This window comes from Oryctolagus cuniculus, chromosome 13 (assembly GCF_051225735.1).
Source record: "Oryctolagus cuniculus isolate XC-2025 breed Fujian yellow rabbit chromosome 13, ASM5122573v1, whole genome shotgun sequence".
In the NCBI taxonomy this organism is placed as follows: Eukaryota; Metazoa; Chordata; class Mammalia; order Lagomorpha; family Leporidae; genus Oryctolagus; species Oryctolagus cuniculus.
In genome coordinates, this window is record NC_142879.1 from 103,221,630 (window position 1) to 103,245,207 (window position 23,578).

Genomic DNA, 23,578 nt, shown 5'->3' on the forward strand with positions numbered 1-23,578 from the left:
AGAGATTGCCAGGCGGGGCTCCACCCTCTCCCCTCCCGGTGCATTCTGCCCCAGCTCCTCTCCACTGCCAAGTGTGATGCTCTCCCATTGTTGTCGTCCCAAAGCTGCCGGGGACCCCAAAGAGGACGAACTGTACGAAACGGCCATAATAGAAACCAACTGCATTTATCGCCTGGTGGACGACAAGCTTGTCCCCGATGACGACTACTGGGGGAAAATTCCCAAGTGCTCCCTGCTGCAGTCAAAGGAGGTAGGGGCGTGGGCTCGCTGTACCCCGTGCTGGGCTGCCTGGCGTCAGACGATGGCAAGTGCCCGAGAGAGGCCAGCCGGTGCCCGCCCCGGGAGTAGACGGTGGACAGCTATGGTGTATGCCCATTGCTGCCGCCTCAAGTGCTAACAGAGAACTCGGAGGCACGAGTCATTGAGGGATTTTACACTGTAGCCCTGTCACTGGAATAGTTTGTGGATATTCAATCTTTTCTGTCCTTAAGTTTCATGAGTAATTGTGTGTGTGTGTGTGTGTGTGTGTGCATCTATCAATAGGTCAACGATAGAGAGAGAGAGGTAGGTAGAGAGAGAGATAGGCATAGATATAATTTATGGATTTGCCAAGTAGTGTGCTGGTTTCACGCTATTAGATATTTATTCAATATATACATTTAAAGTATCGTTAAGTATTCTAAATGTTGAAAAAAAAAAAAGTGGGCCACTGCAGCAGCTCACTAGGCTAATTCTCCACCTGCGGCGCCAGTACCCCAGGTTCTAGTCCCAGTTGGGGCGCCGGATTCTGTCCCACTTGCTCCTCTTCCAGTCCAGCTCTCTGCTGTGGCCCAGGAGTGCAGTGGAGGATGGCCCAGGTGCTTGGGCCCTGCACTCGCATGGGAGACCAGGAGAAGCACCTGGCACCTGGCTTCGGATCAGCGCAGCGCGCCGGCAGTAGTGGCCATTTGGGGAGTGAACCAACGGAAGGAAGACCTTTCTCTCTGTCTCTCTCACTCACTATCTAACTGCCTGTCAAAAAAAAAAAAAAAGTGGAAGACCCCAAAGTGTAGACTTTCACTTTCATTGGGCAGAAGTGTTAGAGAGAAAGGAACCTAAGCTAGATAGAATGTTGACAGGTGTTGGCTTTTATGCATTGTTATTTATCTGTTTATTTGCAAAGCAGAAAGAGAGACTCCCCAAATGCCTGCCACAGTCACGGCGAGGCCAGGTCACGACTGGGAGCTGGAAACTCAGTCCAGGTCTCCCGTGTCGGGGCAGGGACTCAGGGGCTGGAGCCATCCCCTGCTGCCTCCCAGGGTGCACATTCAGGAGTGGAGCCGGGACTCCACCCAGCACTCCAGTGCAGGATGTGAGCACCCTCTTAGCCTTCTTAATCCGTAGGCCAAATGCCTGCTCCAGGTATGGACATGTAAATGGAGAAAAAAATAGTTCCAGAAAAAGGTATGATCAGAAACAACTGTGAAGGCAAAGAGAAGGGGCGCGCAGCTTAGAGTGCAGTGGAATTGGGGTTGCTGAACAGGAAGAGGAGTCATCCCCGAAAGAGGGGCGAAGGCCCGGGCAGAAGTTGCATTGCGTTCACGTGGTCGGTCGTTCAGCGAATGCGTAGTCACGAGGCCCCACTTCAGGCGCAAGGGGGTGCGATCCCAAAGATCTTGTTCGCCCCTCTGGGCCTGCAAGTGTCTGGGGACAGCTCTGTGTGTGCGCCCATGGCCCCGTCAGGACCTGTGAGCCTCCGCCGTTGAACTCCCTGTCCACAGAGACCCCGATTTGGCCACAGCTCAGCCTTGACGGTGACGGGGCCTTCTGCGCGGTCTCCCCAGGTGCTGGTGTTCGACTTTGGCAGTGAAGTGTACGTGTGGCACGGGAAGGAAGTCACGCTGGCACAGCGGAAGATAGCGTTTCAGCTGGCCAAGCACCTGTGGAACGGGACCTTCGACTATGAGAACTGTGACATCAACCCGCTGGACCCTGGAGAGTGCAACCCGCTTATCCCCAGGTACTCCCCCAGCCCCAGGGTGGCGGCCTCCAGCGAGCACAACCCCTTCTCAGCTCCCGTTCCCACCGCTGCTGTCCGCCAGCACTCTGTATGGGTGGTCCATCCTGGCCAGTCCCCAAAAGAGCATGTCTCTAGCTTTCACCTGCCTCAGATAACAAACACGGTTTAAGCTGCTGTACCAACTGAAATAAACGAGTCTGCGGGCTGCTCGCCTCTGGCCCGCTTTCACCCAGGGGAAAAAAAAAAAAAAAACACGGTGTTTAGCTGCCTTGCAGTATTGCAGGGGCTGTAACAGCTGAGACACAGCCACTGATCAGACCCCTTACAGACTCCCCAGGACCAGCAGTTGAGCCCCTGAGTGGGAAGTGCAGAAGCAGCGCGCTTCCTTCTCATCTCCTGCTCCCCAGCACAGCCCCGCCTTCCAGGACACATTTGGCAATGGAGGATGCCGTCTGTGCCTTTATGCCTCTGGCATATGGCACTAATGATTGCCATCGTAATGCTCCCCGCGGTGCACTGGGCCTTGCAGAGCCATTTTGGCAGACCCAAAGAATGCATGCAAACTAACTCTAGGAGACAGGATGCTAAAAACAAATAATGATTTTTATGTGCCACGGGATTTTTTGAATTGCCAGAGCCAAAACAAAGCAAGCACTTCTGAACTGTGTGTGCCCCAAATAAATGAGCAGTGGAGGCACTGCGGAACGGCACTGAGTACCGCACATCCTCACGCCCACTGTCGTCTTGTCCACTGAACTGGAATACAGATTGTGTTTTTCTACCTGGTTTCCTGCTACACAATGCAATTATTGATTTTATTGATAGTTAATTACCATTCTAGTTCATTATGTGTCAATGGGATGAGAAATTTTTTGTGCTTTTTATTTTTGAACAATTATGTATCTGAAAGAGTTACAGAGAAAGAGAGAGAGAAGTCACCCATCTGTTGATTCACTTCCCAAAGCCAGGAGCCTAGCACTCCAGCCCAGTCTCCCACGTGGGTGATGGGGCCTAAGAACTTGGATTATCTTCTGCTGCCTTCTCAGGCGCATTACCAGGGAACTGGGTTGGAAGTGGAGCAGCTGGGAGTTGAACCGGCACTCATCTGGGATATTGGCATTGTAGGCTTAACCCGCCACAACACAACACCGGTCCCAAAGGATGTTTAAACCTTTATCAAGCAAATGCACATTTCACATTAGAGCTCTAAGAACCAGTGTTTGCAGGCCTGGAACGCAGGCTAAAACCATTTTTGTGTTTGAGAAAGTAAGCGTGAGAACAAATGCTGAAGCAGCAAACCTGGGTGCCGGCCAGTGTATCTGACAGTGACAGCTCCACAGGTGGAACGGCAGGTGAACGGGCACCTCGCCCTCTGGTTGTCCCTGCCACCGGAGGGGCTTGTTTAAAAGTGCTTCTGCTGGGCCTGGCCACAGAGACGTGTTTCCAGGTTCTGGCTTATGCATGCAGGTGCTTTCAAAGCTGCACGGAACCCTAATTTGCAGCCACCGCCAGGGACCTGGGCCGTGGTAACAAACCCCAAGGTGAAACCTCCAGCCGCACGAGCAAGTTGGCTGGGTCCCTTGCTGTCTGCACTTCCGGTCCTAGGCAACAGGTTTCTTCCAAATTGGAAGCCACATGCTGTTTCCGTGGTCATCTTGGCCAGCATGATCGACACCAGAGCCAGCAATTCCAATGTTTTCTCATAAAGACCACGGCCTCTCACGGGCCTGGCGAGTGTTCCCCTGTTGCTGACCTTGGCTCCCGCAGCCCCGTGTGAGCATGAGGAAGACGTATCCGTGTCCTGGGCTTTCGTGGGTCCTGCCATGCCCTGCACAGCCTCCTTCAGTGCCTCAGCCGTGGTGTGAGAATCTGCGGTCTGATGCACACAGGAAGTGACCAGAGCACGGGGCACGGCCGGCTTCGCGGGAGCAGTGAGTGGCAGGTGTCAGGGAGCATTGGATGCCGCGTCTCCTGGTCCCAGTGCCCAGCCAGAGATCGGCCGGCGTGAGATGGAGAAAAGGCTCTCTGTCTCTTTCCAGGGGACCCGTGTTCTCGGGTGCAGTGTCCAATTCTAAAACCCCACCATCACCTAAGATCGCGGGTGGCTGTCTCTGTTCCCGCGTCCTTGTACCCTGCCTGCTCATTGTTGTGCCCCGTGGCCTGGAAGGAGAAGTGCAAGACATGTGCCTTGGGAGGTGGGCGAGCTCGGTGCTGTGTGCTCTGCAGAGCTCGGCTGTAGCGCAGAGCAGTGGAGCACGTGGGGCGAGCTGCCTCTTGCTCACACCTGCTGATTAGCTGCAGGGGGGCTTGGTGAGCCCCCGCAGGCCACCAAGGACTGCAGGAGACAGGTGAGAGACGCAGCAGCTCCTGCCTTCACCATCTCCCCTGCGCTGCCCCCAGTGTAGAACTTGCTAGAATACAAGGGAAGTCCAGTCCCGCCATGGTCCATGTCACATGTCAACGCATCATCAACTCCACAACATGCAACCATGCATGGCATCAGGCTAAAATAATGCAATGTCACTTACTTGGCAAAAACCGGTGAGAATAGCCCGTTCATTCTCTGTGCCGCCTAAGCACCCCAGGGTTGCATTCGGGGACCTTGGGCGTTCGTGGTCACCGTCTCTCCTCTTGTTTCTCATGACGTCATCTTGGTTCTTTTCCCGTCTCGTCCCCCTGACCCTGAAGGAAAGGACAGGGCCGGCCCGACTGGGCAATCTTTGGGAGACTCACTGAGCACAACGAGACGATTCTGTTCAAAGAGAAATTCCTCGATTGGACCGAGCTGAAGAGACCCATGGAGAAGAGCCCCAGTGGGGACATCGCCCAGCAGAAGGTAATGGTGGGTGATCAGGCCTCAAACTCAGGGCGTGGCTTGGGGCTCAGCGAAAGTGACATCAACGCTGAGGGCCTCCGTGGTTCAGTGGCAGAACAGCAGGTGGCTCTGTGCACCCATTCTCGAACGTAGCCTTGCAGCCACGCCCACCAGCTCTCCTTCGGTCTCGCCACCACCTGCAGAACGGGAAGGCTGGACGCCCACACTGTCTCTGTCGACCCAGAAGTCACTCGGTGAATATTTCTGTGTCCCCTCCAGGAAGACCCCAGGGCCGAGATCAAGGCTTACGACGTGACACGGATGGTCCCCGTGCCCCAGGTGACAGCCGCCACCATCCTGGACGGCGTCAACGTGGGCCGTGGCTACGGCCTGGTGGAAGGCGACGACCGGAGGCAGTTCGAGATCGCCAGCGTCTCCGTGGACGTGTGGCACATCCTGGAATTCGACTATAGCAGGCTCCCCAAGCAGAGCATCGGGCAGTTCCACGAGGGGGACGCCTATGTGGTCAAGTGGAAGTACATGGTGAGCACCGCAGGTCAGTGAGCGCGTCCGCGTCTTCCAGCCCCTGGGCTGGGAATGGCCGCTCCGGGGGGCGGGGTTTCCTCTGTGCCCCTGTAGCAGCCCCGGGCAGCTCAAGTTCAGTGCCGCTGCCCAGCCACACACACACGAGTCTGGGAGAATCCCCGGCCCGATGTTCATGTACAGAGACGGAACGTGCACGCCACCGCGTCTCCTCGCTCCCCTGCCCCAGTGCTCGGGGCTTGTCTAGGAAGGCGACAGTTGGCCTCCATGGGACTTTAGCCAGGTGGCTCTGTGCTGCTTAAGGTCATTACGTAGAGCGTAGGCAAACACGGAGGGATGCCCTGCCCTGGAGGCAGTGGGAGGGGCATGCCAGCTGAGCTCTGGAGAGATGGTCCCTTCTTCTGACCCAAGGCCCTGCACACTCAGTCACTGCCCCAGGGCCAGCATCCACCCCTCCCAGCCCTCTGTGGGCTGAGCAGCCGCACCAGGGGCGTCAGAAACAGAGCGTTGTTTGCTGGTTGGACGCCTGCCTACGCGGAAGCTCTGGGTTTCTCTCCTGGTGTGTCCAAGATGGAGGGCTGGCGGGGTTGCAGGATTCGCAGAACTGGGGCACAGGCCGGGCGCCCAGTCCTGGCCCCCACCCCAAGGGACCCCACAGAGGCTCTGCGGTGATGTGGATTTCCCAGATGAGCAATGGGATGGGGAGACGAGGCCATTCACCTGTACTGCACAGCCACTGGGAAGCAGAGCTGGGCACCCACTTCCTCGTGCCTGTCCCGGTCCCTGGCTGCCCCAAGAGCTGCAGGCAGGGCTGTAGGGTCTCCCAGGACCCAGGCAGCCTGGCCATCCTTCCATGATGAGGACGCTGCGGGGAGGGGCCTTTCTCACCTGCTCGCTTGCCTGGGCTGCAGTGGCCAGAACTGCCCTTCCTCTCTGACTCGCAGAGGTAGCTCAGGGGAAAGGCCACACAGGCCTGGGAGTCAGGGGCACACGGGGTAGGCTCCCAGAGCCAGCCTGGACACCGGGAGCATGCTGTCGGGTCCCAGACGTCAGCGTCGGGCACGTAGTGGGAGCACAGCGCCTGGCTGTGTTCACACTGGAGGTGCGGGCAGTACTCGTGCACTAACGTGACCCTCCCCAGCATGGCGGCCTTCCCACAGCGTCGCCACAGGGGGCGCACATGCTCAGTGACAGAGGCGGCAGAAATCCAGTCCTTGCCACCGACCGGCTGGCAGTGAAGACAGCCGGAGGGGCCGTGGCGGGTGGGCGGGGGCGCCCAGCCTGCGTGGTCATGCAGCATTTAGGGAACCACCGTCGAGGGCATCTGTAGTTCCTGTCCCTAAAAAGTGCAGAAAGGGGACTGCGTGCTTGGTAAAGCAAGACAGGGCCACCGTGTGCCGTGGGGTCATTCGCTTCCCTGGGCCGGTCATCACCAGGCAGCTACGGCAGCAGTGGAGGCGAGCGTGAGTCAGGCCATGTTGACCTGAGTGTTGGAAAGAAATCTCGGCTTTCCCTGCCCTCCCCAGACCTCACCTAGCAATGATGGTTTGCCCTGGGCAGCCCCCTTCTCGCTCCTCAGTGAACGCGGTGTCCCTCACACGCCAGCCCCAGCAGCCGGTCAGTGGCCACAGCAGAGGAGCTCAGCCTGATGGCACTTGAGTCGCTCTGCGGCTGTCACAGAAGCGCTGGCTCCTTGGAGACGCCAATGGAGCTGGCCCCTTGGTGGCATCTAGTCCACCCCACCTGTCACTCAACCCCATAAGGGCTACACCTGCAAACAGGACTGGGCTTGGAGTTCAGGGCACTCTTGTGGGACAAGGTCAGCAGAAAACAGCAGCCAAGGCCTCCCGAGTGGACAGCGGCCAGCCAGCTGAGGGCAGCATGCTGCCCCATTGCCCGCCTGCACAGTGCCGTGACGCTGGGTCAGGCTGCTCCAAGAGTGGCATGGGTTCAATTCATAGAAATACTTGTCTTTAAATGGGGGTCTGGTGCAAGACAAAGGGACTGTGACCATGACTTTGACCTAGAATGTGGGAACCATGAGCATGAGCTTGTCCTTGAACATGAGCTTGGCCCTGACCATGAACTTGGCCACAAAACAGAACTAAGTTGCACCTGGGACTGAATTGGGGGTGCATTGCAGAGAACTGTCAGGAGCCCGAGCGAGCTGTCTGTGAGGATCTATAAAGGAACAAGGCTGTGTTGTAGGTGGGCACGCTCAAGCCTGTGGTAGGACGTTAGGGTGTCCTGTGGGCCCCTTACCCATGAACGCGTATTTGCACAGTGCCTTTGAGCGCTAACAGATTCTGAGCTGTGGTGTAGTGGAAAGCGTTTCACTACTTTGAAGAACGGCCTTGCTAATAAAGGCTTAGCTTCTGTTGCTGTCTCTCTCTCAGCAGAAGCTGAAACTGAACGGCTTCCAAGTTCACGTGGCTGCTTGTAATCCTTCCATAGATGGTTCCTGTTCTGCTTTGCCCCACTGACTAACACAGACGTGGCCAGTTCAGTCCCACAGTAGAAGGCACCAAAGGCTGTGTGTGGTGAAAATACTTTAAGAAATGGCTAGAACCACTGATGAAAACCACGTTATAATTTTACCAGTAAAAGGGGAGGGGGGGTCAAATCATTTCAGCATCTGACCTCCTAAGAACTTAAAAGAAGCCTCCCTCTAACTTGTAAGCCTTGGTACCACTGATGGAGTGAAGAAAGAGCCGAGGCAAGACAGGACAAGACAACCCATTTCTTTTCATCACTGCTAACGTGTGTGGGGTTTACCATCACTACGTCTTCCGAGCGTCAACCCCTACTGACTGGGACACCCTGGGCAGGGGAGTCCAGAGCGTGGTCTCCTGACCTCACTCAGCCTAGAAGCTTCTACCTCCAGGTCAGCATCATCGGAACCCACATCCTCAGAACCCACCTCCTCCCTGGACAGCCAGTCCCGTCCGCGCCCCCTCCTCCCAGGGCCACACCCACCCCGTCTTCCTCCCAGCACCTGCATGGACCCGAAGCTGTCCTGCTGTATGGACGCGCTCCTCTCCGCTCCACACAGGACACACTGAGGTCTGCCCTGACTGCCTGACCTTTTACCTCCCGTGGCCACTGCTCCTGCAGGTAGCCTGGCAGGCTGCTGATGTCCACGGAGTGTCTACAGGGGACCACAGCCAGCCCTGGCGACCGATGGGAAATCCCAGTTGATCTCCTGGCACCCATCAGTCAGCCATGTGTCTCTCTGTTTCTGGCAGAACCCAGAAACCCCAAAGTTTTTATTCTCTCTCTTTTTTTTTAAACTAGAAGAGTTTGACCAATCCACATGTTTTCCCTCCGTGCTTTATAATGACCCAGCTATCTTTGCAAAGCATGAGTGGTGCTATGCCTGGAGCACCCCGTGCCTCGCTCATGGGGGCCGGTGTGGTTGTATGTGTGTGTGTGTGTGTGTGTGTGTGTGTCCTGGAGGGTGTCAGAGCATCGTTCTGTGGTCTGGGTGCTTGGGCTCAGTGAGCGGGGAGAGAGGTGGTGGCTCCTCTCCTCGGGGGTGACCAGCAGCCCCCCAGGGCGGGGACCCGCCCCCAGCCCCGTGGCCCACTGCTGTCCTCTGAGCTCCTGCTCACCTGCCTCCCTGCTGTCATGTGCTTGCAGTGGGCAGCCGGCAGAGGGGCGAGCCCTCGGTGAGAGTGGCCGGCAGGGAGAAGTGTGTGTACTTTTTCTGGCAAGGCCGCCACTCGACCGTGAGTGAGAAGGGAGCGTCAGCCCTGATGACGGTGGAGCTGGATGAAGAGAGGGGTGCCCAGGTAAGCCCCGGGGAGCAGCGGCTGTGGCTGCAGGGGGTGGGGCTGGGGTGGGGAGAGCTGTGGCCTCTGCAGGGGGCCGGCGATGCATGGCCTGGCCCCCAACAACCCGAGTCTAGCGCACAAAGGCGACCTGGTCCAAAGCCCCGCTTCTGCACCTTTCAGACAGTGGGTGTGGAGACGGACCGTGTGCAGAGACCCGGTCCACAGAAGCAGCGCCAGTGGCTGGTGTCTCCGAGAGACTTCCGCCTAACTCACATCAGACAAGGGCCTCCAAGACTAGCAAGATTTTCTTAAAGAATGGGACGGGAGGGGCTGGCACTGTGGCACATCAGCTTAAGCCCCTGCTTGCAACACAGGGACCTGCTACTAGAGTGCCCGTTCACATCCCGACTGCTCTGCCTCCAACCCAGCTCCCTGCTAATGCCCCTGGGAAGCAGCGGAGGACGGTCCCAGTGCTTGGGCCCCTGCGCCCACGTGGGAGACCCGGATGGAGCTCCAGCCTCCTGGATTCAGCCCGGCCCAGTCCTAGGCTGTTGTGGCCATTTGGGGGGTGAACCAGTGGATGGAAGATATCTCTCTCTCTCTCTCTCTCTCTCTCTCATGCTCTGCCTTTCAAACAAATCTTAAAAAGAATGGGAACAGAACTGGCCTAGAATCTCCCTAGAATGGAAGCCCTCACATGTGTAACACACAACCACCTGTACATGGCCCATGCCACCATGCTAAAGAGCAACCTTGGCTCAAGACCCCAGTGACTGCACTTTGCATGGATCTGTCCGAAGGCAGTGTCAGCATCGTCTGCATGCCACACAGCAGCCGGAGTCGCTTCCTTGCTCTCTGCCACACAGACCACGCCCTCCGCAGCCTCCCGGGTCTCCAGGCTCCTCCCACCCCTGCCCGCCACCAAGCCCCTCCGCTCTGCAGACACCACTTCCCCCAGCTCTCAGCCCCGTATGGCGCAGGTTTCTGGGCAGATGTCACCCTCCTCGTTATCCCCTTCAGTCTCCATCTCCTGCTTTGTTTCCAGAGCACTTAGCTAAGTACCCCCCCAAATCCATGGTCATTTTGTTTACTTAGTTAATGCCTTTCTTCTCCCACAAGTTCAAACCAGACGTTGTGTGTTTTGGTCTTATAACCCCACGGTCTGCGTAACACCTGCCAGGTACCCATGTCCACACCCAAGGCTTGGCAAGCATTTCTTTTTTTATATATAAATTTTTTTTAAATATTTATTTATTTATTTGAAAGGCAGAGTTACAGAGAGGCAGAGGCAGAGAGAGAGAGAGAGAGGTGTTCCATCCGCTGGTTCACTCTCCAGTTGGCCACAATGGCTGGAGCTGCACCAATCTGAAGCCAGGAGCCAGGAGCTTCTTCCAGGTCTCCCACGTAGGTGCAGGGGCCCAAGGACTTGGGCCATCTTCTACTGCTTTCCAGGCCATAGCAGAGAGCTGGATTGGAAATGGAGCAGCCGGAACTCAAACCAGCGCCCATATGGGATGCCGGCACTGCAGGCAGCAGCTTTACCCGCTGCGCCACAGCGCTGGCCCCAGGCATTTCTTTGCAGTGTGTGGAAGGACAATGCCTCGCGTCTCATCGTTTAGTCTGAGCAGTTAGAAAACCTGGTGGCGGGTGCCGATCCCGTTCCTGCCTTGTATGAATACACCCCGTACCATGAGCAAAGAAGGCAGACCAGAAATGGATCCCGACTCGCTCAGCCTTCCGCAGTCTTAAGAACCAGTCATTTTCCCTAAAAAAGATCTAAATGACTGTTCTCTCCCCTGGGCTGTATTTTAGAAATAGCTACTTGGATTTATTCCCAATAGTAAGTTCAACTGCCTTTTATGAATGTAATCTTCAAATTTTCATTTGTTTCTTTGAGAGACAGAGTGAGCTCCCAGCTGCTGGTTTACTCCCCCAAATACCTGCAGAGTCCTGGGTCGGGCCCGGGGGCCAGTGCTGGGAGCCAGGACCTCCATCAGGTCTCCCCCGTGGGTGGCAGGGCCTCAGTGCCTTGAGCCGAGCCGCCCCGCTGCCCCCAGAGTCGGGAGCGGAGCTGGGAAGCGGGCGTCTCATCCAGGCTCTGACTAAACCCAGAACCCGCCCCTGTGGATGCCATGGGTTTTAAAAGACGCCTTCCAGCACTGAGTCCTGTCCTCTCTAGTCTGGTCCTAATCTCTCTACTCTGAACATGTTGTGGCTCCATCTGGCCAGCAATGGCATTTCAGCCGCGTAAAACACTGCTACGAAGTGGCACTTTTTGGTCGTGCAAAACGGAACCCTGAGGCCGGTGAGCGTGTCCTGCCTCTCCTGCTTCCGGCTGCCAGCCCCACAGATTTCTTCTGGAAGGGAACGTGAGAGGCGGCCTCCGCCCTCGCCTCATGTCAGTGCAGCCCACTCTGCTGGGGGCCAGTGCACGGGGCTCTGTGGCAATGCAGTCTGTCCCCAGAGTCACCGGGTCGGCAGCAGCTGAGCAGTTCACTGTGTTAAGAACAGTGCGTCTCAGCCAGCCACAGAGGAGCCGCACCACGGAGTACCATCGAAATACTCAAGTTCTTGTCCTAAAAGAGTAGGTGACAGTGGAATAATTGTAAGTGGGGAAAAAAAATGTGAGCATACAGCAACGCAAAGCAACGCTCCTATATTTGTCCAGAAAGAAAGGACACACCTTCAAAATACTTGGAAAAGAAGGCAGGATGGGTTTGGGCACGGTGGTTAAGACGCCGCTGAGTCCCCCACTCCCACATCAGAGTGCCTGGTTCAGGTCCCAGAAAAGAGGAAGGCCACATTAATAGAAATTTTTTAAAAGATGTATTGATTTGTTTGAGAGGCAGAGTGACAGGAGGAGAAAGAGATCTTCCATCCTCTGGAATGGCCACAGCATCCAGGCCTGGGCCAGGCTGAAAGCAGGAGCCAGCAGCTCCATCCGGGTCTCCCACATAATTGGCAGGAACTCATGCACTTGGGCCATCTCCCGCTGCTTTCCCAGGGGCATTAGCAGGTTTGGAGGTGGAGCAGCCGGAACTGAAAGCGGCCGTCATCCTCAGTGCTGGCTTAACCTGCCGCGCCACAGCCCCCGCCCTGCACCCGGAGTGTTGCCTGTGCGTCTCACTAGGTAGCAGTATCATCACAGGCTTCGCCCGGCACATCGCTGGTCTCCGGGCTTTGTCCAACCAGCGTGTATAGCTCTGGGAACTCCCCGCCCCCGTAACCTGCTCTGCTCTGCTCCGATCCGCAGGTCCAGGTCCTGCAGGGCAAGGAGCCCCCCTGTTTCCTGCAGTGTTTCCAGGGGGGCATGGTGGTGCACTCGGGGAGACGGGAGGAGGAAGAAGAAAACACGCAAAGTACGTCGCTCGGGCTGCCGGCATCTCAGCCTCTCCCCGCCCACCAGCCAGGGCCTTCCCTGAAGCCGCCTGAGCTTGGCTGAGCAGTCAGCTTCCTGGGGCGCTCGCTCCCTCCTTCGAGCCCTGGGCGAGTTCACGATGGCGGGGGGGGGGGGGGGGGGGGGGGGGACAACCTCCCCGCGAACCAAGTCCCCCTCTGGTTCTGTCTACCTTTTGCAGGAGAGAGGGAAAAAAATTAGTAGAACCTTCTATTCTAAAGCTGCTTTTTTTTTTTTTTTGGTGGCCAGCATCCAAATACATATTTATATACACACCTGTTATACAACTTAGAGTAGAAATTTAGGGGAAAATGGTTTTTCCACACCGTGAACTTGAGCAGCCCAATTCTTAACTCCCGAAGTATTTGCTTTCTGGGACTGGCGCTGCACAGGGTGACTTCTGGGCCCCTGCAAGGTGGGGCTGCCGCGGAGTGGGGGGTTGCTTTTCCCCGCCCCGGCTCCAACTCCGTGCCGCTGGCGCCCCCTGCAGGCGAGTGGCGGCTGTACTGCGTGCGCGGGGAAGTGCCCGTGGAAGGCAGCCTGCTGGAAGTGGCCTGTCACTGCAGCAGCCTCCGGTCGCGCACGTCCATGGTGCTGCTCAGCGTGAACAAGGCCCTCATCTACCTGTGGCACGGCTGCAAGGCCCAGGCCCACACCAAGGACGTCGGGAGGACGGCGGCCAATAAGATCAAGGAGCAGTGAGTGCTGTGTCCCGGCCGGAGGGGGCCGGGCCCCGGTTCCCCAGGCGTCCCTCTCCGTGGATCTGGGGCACTGGGGGAGGGTCCGGGGTGGGAGTAGCCCGGGAGGGCCAGGCCCAGCCGCTGCAGAACGCGAGCAAGAGCAGAGCGGGATGCGCCGCTGACTCCGCCCCCCCCCCCCCCCGGGCAGGTGCCCCCTGGAGGCGGGCCTGCACAGCAGCAGCAAGGTGACCATCCACGAGTGCGACGAAGGCTCCGAGCCGCTGGGGTTCTGGGACGCCCTGGGGAGGAGAGACAGGAAGGCCTACGACTGCATGCTGCAAGGTAAGCGGCGGCCGGCCCCGCACGGACTCCGCCGGCCGCCCCCGCGCCCAGCGGCTGCCCGCGCTGCCTCCACCATCCCCATCCGGACCGGAGCGGCAGGTGTCGCTGGTTCTATAGTGGCAGGTGCAAACGGCTAGGGCAGATCCCACCCAGGAAAAGCGCGGCCACCTGGGAGGGGAGTAGGCCCCTCAGCCCCTGTCCAAGCCCCGCAGGGGAAGACACAGGACGGCCGTCGCCGCTGGCCAGGGCGCGGGTGGGTAATCGATACCCACCTGTCTGTCTTTGAAATGCAGATCAGCCTAATAGGGAAGCAGCCCTGGTGAGCCAGGCGCTCAGGTGCCTTGGAGGTAGTAACTCAGGCAGGCCTCACGCACAGCCCAACACTACCATTTTAGCAGGCGTGAACCAGGAGCAGAGAGGGTGATCCACCTGCCCGAGGTTGAACAGCACACACCATCACCTCTGCCCGCCAAGTTTTCCAAACTTTTAGATGTTTTTTAAAGATTGATTTATGTAATTGAGAGGCAGAGTGACACAGAGAGAGATTCCATCGGCTGGTTCATTCCCCAGATGGCCACATCAGCCGGGTTTAGGGGGCCTGGAGCTCCATCCCGGTCTCCCACGTGGGTACGGGGACCCAAGCACCAGGCCCTTCCCAGGCGCTGAGCGGGGAGGGGAGCCGCCGGGGCGCAGACCAGCGCCGCCTCTCGCGCCTGCAGACCCCGATGAACGCGCGCCGGGTGCTGGCGGATTCTTTGCGGGCTCTCCCGTGCGACCCGCGTCTCGAGCGCCCCCGTGTGTTGGCCGCGCTGCCCACGGTGGCTCTCGCTGTGTTCTCTCTTCTCTCCAAGATCCGGGAAGTTTCAACTTCGCCCCGCGCCTGTTCATCCTTAGCAGCTCCTCCGGGGATTTCCTGGCCACGGAGTTCGTGTACCCTGCCCGTGCCCCTACCGTGGTCAGCTCCATGCCCTTCCTGCAAGAGGACCTGTACAGCGCACCCCAGCCAGGTGAGGCTGCGTAGCTATCCTCAGCCTTCAGCAAGCAGTCTCTGAATCCTCACAGCCCTCTGCCCTGTCTTGTGGCTTCATGGTCCCCTGCCGACTGCCCTTGCTCCAGCCATCATGCTTGCATCCACCACAGAAAGGAAATGGAAAGGGGAACAGGCGGTGACCACCACATCTCCCTGCTTTTGTCGGATGTCGCAAAAGCCTGCCCTGAAGTCCCCAGCAGGTTTCTGCTTCTGTCCGGTTGGCCAGAGCCAGACAGTTGGCCGCCCCAGCTGCCAGGGATCCCGGGAAAGCAAATGGCCAAGGAGAGGGGGTTGGGGTACCTGCTGAATAGACCGAAAACAGTGGGTGCCGGTGCGGTGCGCCCCCCGGCACAGCCGGGACTGCAGCTCCCTGTGTGGGGTGCTGGGGCTCTCACAGCCTGCTTGGGGAAGCCAGGGGAGCCCCCCGGGAAGTGTGGACCCGGCCCCGCCCTGAGGCCTCTCGGCGGGGGTCTCCTGATGCCGCCCCTCCCCGCAGCGCTGTTCCTGGTTGACAACCACCACGAGGTGTACCTGTGGCAGGGCTGGTGGCCTCTGGAGAACAAGATCACGGGCTCCGCCCGCATCCGCTGGGCCTCGGACCGCAAGAGCGCCATGGAGACGGCGCTGCAGTACTGCCGAGGTGAGGCGGCCCCGGACACCCGCCAGCGGCCCCGACACCCCGCTGGCGGCCCCAAACACGGCCGGTGGCCCCAGACACCCGGCCGGTGGCCCCGACACCCCGCCGGCGGTCCCGACACCCCACCGGCGGCCCCGACACCCCGCCGGCGGCCCCGGACATGCAGCCGGTGGCCCCAGAGACCCCGCTGGCGGCCCCAAACACGGCCGGCGGTCCCAGACACCCCGGACACGCAGCCGGTGGCCCCGACACCCGCCGCGGCCCCAGACACCCCGCCGCGGCCCCAGACACCCCGCCATGGCCCCAGACACCTCACCCTCACCGGAGGCCCCTGACAAGGCCGGCGACCCCCAATACCCCGCCGCGGCCCCAGACACCCCACCAGCGGGCCCCCGACACCCTGCCATGGCCCCAGACACCCGCCGCGGCCCCGGACACCCGCCAGCGGCCTGGACAGTGTGGTGCGCGGCGGCCGGCGGGGACACGGATGTGTCGCCTCCCCGGCCAGCCCGCAGCCACGCCCCGTGCTGTGTCCTTGCAGGAAAGAACGCCAAGAAGCCGCCCCCCAAGTCCTACCTGATCCACGCGGGGCTGGAGCCCCTGACCTTCACCAACATGTTCCCCAGCTGGGAGCACCGGGAGGACATCGCGGACATCACGGAGATGGTGAGCGCACCGGGGCGGGGTGTTCCGGAATCGGCCCCCACCCGCCAGGAGCCAGCAGGAGGAGAGACCCCGGGAGACGCGAGGGCTGATGCGGCCGTGCAGACGCCGCGGGGGGACGGGACGCATTCCTATTTAGTATTTACTTATTTACTTGCAAGAGTTAGAGGGAGGGAGAGAGAGATCTTCCATCTGCTGGTTCACTCCCCCAAATGGCCCGGATGGCCCCGGCTGTGGCAGGTTGAAGCAGGAGCCTCCTCCAGGTCTCCCATGCGGGTGCAGGGACCCAAGGACCTGGGCCATCTTCCACTGCTTTCCCAGGTTATAGCAGCGAGCTGGATGGGAGGTGGAGCAGCCGGGACTTGAACCTGGGCCTGCGGGATGCCGGCGCTGCAGACCGGGGCTTTACCTGTTGTGCCACAGCACCGGCCCCCTGAAAGTCTTATTTTTCGGGCACACGGAATAGAGGAAGCCCACTGGAGCCGGGCAGGGCTGTCTCCCGCTAGGGTTAGCTTTGCCCGCTGTGGCGGCTCCGAGGGGATCCCTGGTTTGCCGGGAGGCGTCTGGTTTCCACTTGGATGGGTTTTTGGACTGTGGAAGAGCTGTGGCCTTGAGCCGCGCCCATCTCTGAGGATTGTGTTGGGGTCAACAGGGGGTCGTGAGCCCCCCAAGCTGTTGGGGGCGCAAGCGCGGGGGGGGGGCTCTGCCTCCTGCAGCGCACGCGAGTGGATGGACGCGCGTGGCTACCGGCTATGCGCACCCGCTGGAGCTCAGTGGGGTGGGCAGCAGGCAGCAGGCTGCGTGGACGGGTGTGGTGGGGGGATTCCCGCCCCGAGCCTCCCACCCCGACACGCAGGCCGTGCCCGGGGCACTGGGCGTTTCTCAGATCCATCCCTTATCCCCGCGTTCCTGGTGTGGGAGCGGGGATGCCACAGCCAGCAGCATGGGGCCGAGCCTCAGGTAGCAAGTGTGGGCACCCGCCTCCCACGCCCCCTGCCCAGACAGAGGGCAGCCGCGGGGGGCAGACCACGTTTAATGGGGGAAGCTCATCAAACCGCAGTGGCTTGTTTGGACCGAATACACACAGTGGGTGCATTAAAAAAAAAAAAAAAACTTAGCCAGCACCGTGGCTCCCTAGGCTAATCCTCCGCCTTGCGGCGCCGGCACACCGGGTTCTAGTCCCAGTCGGGGCGCCGGATTCTGTCCCGGTTGCCCCTCTTCCAGGCCAGCTCTCTGCTGTGGCCAGGGAGTGCAGTGGAGGATGGCCCAAGTGCTTGGGCCCTGCACCCCATGGGAGACCAGGAGAAGCACCTGGCTCCTGCCATCGGATCAGCGCGGTGTGCCGGCCGCAGCGCGCCAGCTGCGGCGGCCATTGGAGGGTGAACCAACGGCAAAGGAAGACCTTTCTCTCTGTCTCTCTCACTGCCCACTCTGCCTGTCAAAAAAAAAAAAAAAAAAAAAAAAAAAACAAAACTTGAGTCAACCCCAGAATGTTCTAGATGCATTCCCCCCCCTTGTGGATTAACACATGGAGGGGAGAGTGGAGCCGGGATTTCTTTTAAATATGATCCAATCATCGATCGTTGTATTCTGTGACTCACTTCCACCTGCTCCCCCCACCCCACCCCAGGCAGCGCTGAGATTCCTGGGGTCTTGGGGTGGGGGGGTAGGGCTCCAGGAGTCTTCTGCCTGCTGGGGAGCGTGATTGACGTCCATGTGCCCCCCCCCGCCCCAACGCCCCCCCTGCAGGACACGGAGGCGTCCAGCCAGATCACGCTGGTGGAGGACGTCTTGGCCAAACTCTGCAAAACCATCTACCCGCTGGCCGACCTCCTGGCCAGGCCGCTGCCCGAGGGCGTGGACCCGCTGAAACTGGAGATTTACCTCACCGACGAAGACTTCGAGGTGAGTGGCGTCCGGGGTGGGGTGGGGGGCTGTGCTGAGACCCCATCCCCACGCCCCCTCCCCGGGAGCGGCACCTGCTGACCGGTCTCCCGGCCCTGCAGTTCGCACTGGACATGACCCGGGAGGAGTACAACGCGCTGCCCGCCTGGAAGCAGGTGAACGTGAAGAAGGCCAAGGGGCTGTTCTGAGCGCGGGGGCTGCGGCCGCTGCGCCCGCCCCGGGAGCCAGGGCCCATGGAGTCTACAGCTGTTGGTTTTTTTTTGGACTGGTGTTTTTAAACAAGTATTTTTTTTTTTTAAATCCGAGTTTTCAAAACCCGACGGTGTGATGCACACGGCTTGTCCCGGAGCTGTGTCTTTCAGCCCCGGGGAAGAGGACTCGGGAGACGTCTCCACGGACCGCAGGGAACGCAGGGAGGCAGAGCTGAGCCGGCCACGCACCTGTCTGCAGCCCGCAGAGCTCTGCTCCCTGTCCAGGCTGTGCAGCGCCTGTGGTGTGCTTTTTTGGTTTTTTTTTTTTAAGCAATTCTCTTTATAAAGTGTTATTTTGATAGTTTGTGGATTCTAAAATATATATATATATATATATATTTATATAAACACCGTATAAGCCAGATACATATTTAACAAAGCAATAGGTATCCGATCACGTTTCAGAGTTTCTCTCTTCTCTGGTGTCAAAATCCTGCGAGAGGCAGGTGGAGTGGCTCCGGTCCGAGTGGGGCCTGGGGCCAGCCCTGCCGCCCACCCGCCTCTCCGACCGTGGCCAGCTACGCCCCTCCCCTTCTGCCTTAGCTAGGACTTGTGCTGAGTGCTGCTTCCGGTGCTAACACGAACACAGGACTCGGGCTGAGCGGCGCAGACGCCCCGAAACCGATGCGAACCGACCTCTCTCCCTCCCCGGCGCCCCCGAAGTGTATAGTGCCTTGTCTTCCTGTACAGTTTTATATACAGTCCGCTCCGCGTTTTTGACGATGGTTTGGAAGTTTCTCGACAATTTTACTGTCCATTCGTAGAAACAAAAACATCTCGATTTCTAAACGGCTGTTGTAACCCCGACAACACGTCCTTTTGTGAGATGGAAATTCCCAAATAAAAGGCTTCGGAATAAACACATCCGCTAATTGACTGCTTGACGGCGCACTGCAGGCACATTCCATTCCGCAGAGAAGGTTCCGGGCCGGTGTGCAGCCTCCCGCCCTTAGCCGCTGTGGCTTGGAAGAGCCCAGGTCCTCGCGTTAAGCGTGCGGAGACGTAGCTGGGTGATGTGGCTCAGTGGGTCAGGCGGCTCCTTGGTAAGCCCACTTCCTGGGTCAGAGTGCCGGGGATCGAGTCCCACCCCAGCTTCCGAACCCGGCACAGCCTATGGGACAGCGTGCGACGGCCCGAGGGCGTCTGTGCCAGCCCTGGCTGTTGCCAGCATTTGGGGAATGAATCAGTGGGTACAAGATTCTCTCTCTCCCTCTCCCTCCCCCTCCCTCTCCCTCCCCCTCCCTCTCCCTCTCCCTCCCTCTCTCTCTCCCTCCCTCTCTCTCTCCCTCCCTCTCCCTCTCCATCTCCCTCCCTCTCCCTCTCCATCTCCCTCCCTCTCCCTCTCCCTCCCTCTCCCTCTCTCCCTCTCCCCCTCTCCCTCCCTCTCCCTCTCCCTCTCCCTCTCTCCCTCTCCCTCTCCATCTCCCTCCCTCTCCCTCTCCATCTCCCTCCCTCTCCCTCTCCCTCCCTCTCCCTCTCTCCCTCTCCCCCTCTCCCTCCCTCTCCCTCTCCCTCTCTCCCTCTCCCTCTCCCTCCCTCTCCCTCTCTCCCTCTCCCCCTCTCCCTCTCCCTCCCTCTCCCTCTCTCCCTCTCCCCCTCTCCCTCCCTCTCCCTCTCCCTCTCCCTCTCCCTCTCTCCCTCTCCCTCTCCCTCCCTCTCCCTCTCACCCTCTCCCTCCCTCTCCCTCCCTCTCCCTCTCCCCCTCTCCCTCTCCCTCTCCCTCTCTCTCTCTCCCTCTCTCCCCCTCTCTCCCCCTGTCAAATAAATAAATGCACTTAAAAAATACAGATTCGACCCATAAAATTCGTTCTGAATACTAGAAGACATCATTTTGCAGATCATCTTTCAACAGTAGCTGTATCCACATTTCAGTTCCAGGATCTCGGCGCTTTTTGTATTAAAAAAAAAAAAAAAAAAAAAGAATCCGGAGAACTTACCAGCGTGTTAGGAAACTCCTCACGAGCTCTCGTGTCCTTAAAATGCCCGAGCCGTGGTTTTCAAGCTTACTGCACAGAGCTCCCGTGAAAGGCTACCCTCTCCTCCCTCGCCTTCCGACCTTGACAAACCCTGTAACCACACACTGACCTTACGGGGCGTAACCTCCTCGTGCGCCTCGCCCTGGAGCTGCCCCGGAGTCCCTGCTCCTGGTGCCTCCTCTTGATGCCTGGGTGCTAGCGGCCCATGCCTGAAGTTTCCCATCTCGATTTCCTGGAAAGAGCAGGCCCTCCGAGCTACCCAGGATGCCTAGCAAGGACCAAGCGGAAGCTCTTTGAAATGTGTCAAGTGCCAGACACCTGCTGGTGTCCACACCACTGCTGGCCGCTGAACAGGCAATCACAAGAGCCAAAGAGAGATGGCCAAGCACCTAGAGGTCACAGGTTAAACCGAGACAAGGATAAGGAAGGGGAGATAGGGAGGTCCACAGTGTAGATCCCAAAGCTGGTATCCAAGGACACATGGAGAAGGACCCCGGAGTCAGCAGGGAGGGGCAGGGCTGCCGGTGCCTGTGGGCTCCCATAGCTGAGCGTTGGTGTGAGTCCCGGCTGCTCCGCTTCCGATCCAGCTCCCTGCCAGTGCACCTGGCAGGCAGCCGTGACGACCCGAGTGCCTGAGCCCCTGCCACCACGTGGGAGACCCAGACAGCATTCCAGCTCCGGCTGTTGCACTGTTTGGTGGGTGAAACAGCAGGTGGAAGATCTCTCTAATAAAACGTTTTCTTAAAAATCACCCGGCTCCTTGAGTGCATGGAGAGCATATGAGGCAGTGTCCCCCAGGCACAGGGCACCCAGGGAGATACGGCATCCAGAGAGCCAGGGTGCCCCCTAGGGAAAGGACTCTCACAATTCCAGGGGCTGAGAAGCCCCAGGACGGGCCTGCTGTGAGCTGGAGACGCGGGGACCCTGTGAGTGTGGCTCGAGTCCGCGTCCAGAGGCGCTCGACCCTGAGGCTGCGCTCTGGTTTGTGGGCTTTGTAAGAAAAACTGCGACCGCTCTGCATCCTGATTTTCCTGTGTTTAAGGGTCTCAGACACTGGCTGGCTGTTTATTGTGCGAGAGGAGGGCTCTGAGGGCACACGAGGACTTTGGTCAGCGATTGTCTTGGGTCCCTCCCTTGCCTCACTGTCCCCAGACCCTCCTCATGTCTCACAGAGGGCAGGCAGCACCAAGCCGGCATCCCGTATGGGCGCCGGTTCAAGTCCCGGCTGCTCCACTTCCAATCCAGCTCCCTGCTAATGGCCTGGGAAAGCAGCAGAGGATGGCCCAAACGCTTGGGCTCCTGCACCCCCGTGGGAGACCCTGAGAGCGAGAATTGGGGGCTTCAGGTGTCACAGGCCTTCTTCCATCTCAGCCGCAGAATAAAGACCAACAGTTTCAAAAACCTTCCCAAGTTTTTTCTGAACCAACATCTTCACTAATACTTAAGAGGAAGTATAATAAGCAGATGAATGAAAAGTTATTGGGGGCCGGCGCCGAGGCTCACTAGGCCAATCCTCCGCCTGCGGCACTGGCACACCGGGTTCTAGTCCCGGTCGGGGCACCGGATTCTGTCCCGGTTGCCCCTCTTCCAGGCCAGCTCTCTGCTGTGGCCCGGGAGTGCAGTGGAGGATGGCCCAAGTGCTTGGGCCCTGCACCCCATGGGAGACCAGGAGAAGCACCTGGCTCCTGCCATCGGATCAGCGCGCTGCGCCAACCGCGGCCTGCCACAGCGGCCATTGGAGGGTGAACCAACAGCAAAGGAAGACCTTTCTCTCTGTCTCTCTCTCACTGTCCACTCTGCCTGTCAAAAAAAAAAAAAAAGTTATCGGTGCCCTGGGTGGTCTTCTGTTTCAAGCTCAAGGTCATGATGCAAATGCCAATCATTGAACTTTGAGAAGATGGCACTGGGCTCAAAGAAAACGTCCTGCTGCTAAAAATTGAGTCCACTGGCTCCAAGGTGCTTGCCCTTTCTGGTGCCTCAAAGGAGCAGGGATGTTGGCTGGCTCAGGACACCCGCGAGAGAAGTGGCCACTGGCTGCACTGGGCGGGAGTCGGGGGGAGGGATCATTCCAGGTCTGGAAGCGCCGAGGGTGCACCCAGTCTCCCAGGGGTGGCACCGGTGGGGGGAGTGATGGAGACACCCCCCCCCCAGGTAAAGCGGAGGGACTCAGGTGGCAAACAGGTGGACACGGGCAGAGGTTCCAGTTGTGCGGATGGCCACGGCATCCAGGACCGACTCCCGGGTCTCCGGACTCCCACGTGGGCGAGCGTGGGTCTCACTGTGGCAGCAGGTGCTCTGGGGTTCCCTGGTCTCGTCTCACCTGCTGGTCTGTTGTTCACATCATTAAGAGGCTTCACCCTTTTAAGTCCTCTTCTGGAATTGTCTTCACTTAAGGACGTTTCTGAAATCTCCAGCTAACGGCAGGGCACTCCCGCGGAAGGTGCTGGCCTGAGGTTTTCTGCCCAATGGTGCCATTTTTTTTTTGGTAGCCATCTCATGAGCGGGAGGTACCCCCTACCAAATGTTGCTCCTGTCTCAGAACCTACTCAACACAACAAGACATGATTGGGTTGCACTAAAAAGAGGGAAGTTTCTGGGTCTCCCACTTCCACTACTGTGTTTTCGATGCTAAATTTAAATCATCTAAATTTAAAACATGATGACTTCTTCCCATTACTAGAAGACCTGGGAAAGGAAGGGTCATCCATGCTGGGTCTCTCTCGGATTTCATCAAATCCTCCCAAGCAGGAGTCGATGTGGTGGTTGGAGGGTGAAGCTGCCACCTGCGATGCTGAACAAGCACAGGTTCAAGTCCCAGCTGTTCCACTTCTGACCCAGCTCCCTGCTAACGTGCCTGGGGAGGCGGCGGAAGATGGCTTGAGGACTTGGGTCTCTGCCACCCATATTGGAGACCAGGATGGAGCTCCTGGCTCCTGGGCTTCCACTTGGCCCAGGCCTGGCCATTGCAGTCACTTGGCAAGTAAACCAGAGGATGGAAGAGTCAGTCTCTCTCTCTCTCTCTCTCTCTATCTCTCTGACTCTGCCTTTCAAATGAATAAATAATGTGTTTTTTTTTAATCCTGTGTCACCCTTGCTGATAGAGTACTTGCTGCACCCATTTTACAGATGGGGCTGTCAGCCATTGAGATTTTAACTCATCCTCTCCCTACTGGGAAATGGGCGAGGCACAGTCTGACTTTGCTCCTGATACAGCAGATGTGGATCTTCACACTGGCCAGCCCAAAGCCCGCTTCCGGCAAGCCTGACAGAGGAACCCAGCTTCCTGCCCGCCCCCCGAGGCAGTGGAGGGATCACCGGCACTACAACCTCAGCACCGGGGAAGGGGTGGCACACCGGGCAAGGCGGCAGGCGCCGAGGTCTCTACAGTCCACACCCTGCCTTGACCCAGCCGCTGAGCTTTGGCGAGCTCCTGCACCTCCAAACGGGGTGGATGCTGGAGCCGCCGGGTGCCTTGGCGAGCACAGAGCGGTTGGACGGTGAGGTCACCCCTTTGAAGCCAGACAGACCTCTTGGCAGCTCGGGCCACTGGAGAAGAAAGATCGAGAA

The 23,578-nt window shown here is 58.7% G+C and overlaps 1 protein-coding gene across 28 annotated transcripts in view; it reads left to right on the forward strand.

Moving 5' to 3' along the window:
- Nucleotides 1–18,895, forward strand: part of SVIL (supervillin) — a 204,028-nt gene extending 185,133 nt beyond the window's left edge. For 26 of the 28 annotated variants that reach the window (XM_089311867.1, XM_089311865.1, XM_051821617.3 and 23 more), the window contains 13 exons: nucleotides 105–250; nucleotides 1,824–1,999; nucleotides 4,688–4,835; nucleotides 5,094–5,370; nucleotides 8,997–9,148; nucleotides 12,384–12,489; nucleotides 13,018–13,225; nucleotides 13,416–13,549; nucleotides 14,401–14,556; nucleotides 15,076–15,219; nucleotides 15,758–15,882; nucleotides 17,629–17,784; nucleotides 17,886–18,895. In XM_089311867.1, coding sequence (XP_089167993.1) covers nucleotides 105–250; nucleotides 1,824–1,999; nucleotides 4,688–4,835; nucleotides 5,094–5,370; nucleotides 8,997–9,148; nucleotides 12,384–12,489; nucleotides 13,018–13,225; nucleotides 13,416–13,549; nucleotides 14,401–14,556; nucleotides 15,076–15,219; nucleotides 15,758–15,882; nucleotides 17,629–17,784; nucleotides 17,886–17,972 — 2,015 coding nt within the window. In that variant the 3' untranslated portion in view covers nucleotides 17,973–18,895. Of the gene's footprint in view, nucleotides 1–104; nucleotides 251–1,823; nucleotides 2,000–4,687; nucleotides 4,836–5,093; nucleotides 5,371–8,996; nucleotides 9,149–12,383; nucleotides 12,490–13,017; nucleotides 13,226–13,415; nucleotides 13,550–14,400; nucleotides 14,557–15,075; nucleotides 15,221–15,757; nucleotides 15,883–17,628; nucleotides 17,785–17,885 lie in introns of those variants that run through there. The other 2 variants (XR_016219243.1, XR_016219242.1) reach the window with 2 other exon arrangements.
- Nucleotides 18,896–23,578: the final 4,683 nt, after the last annotated feature.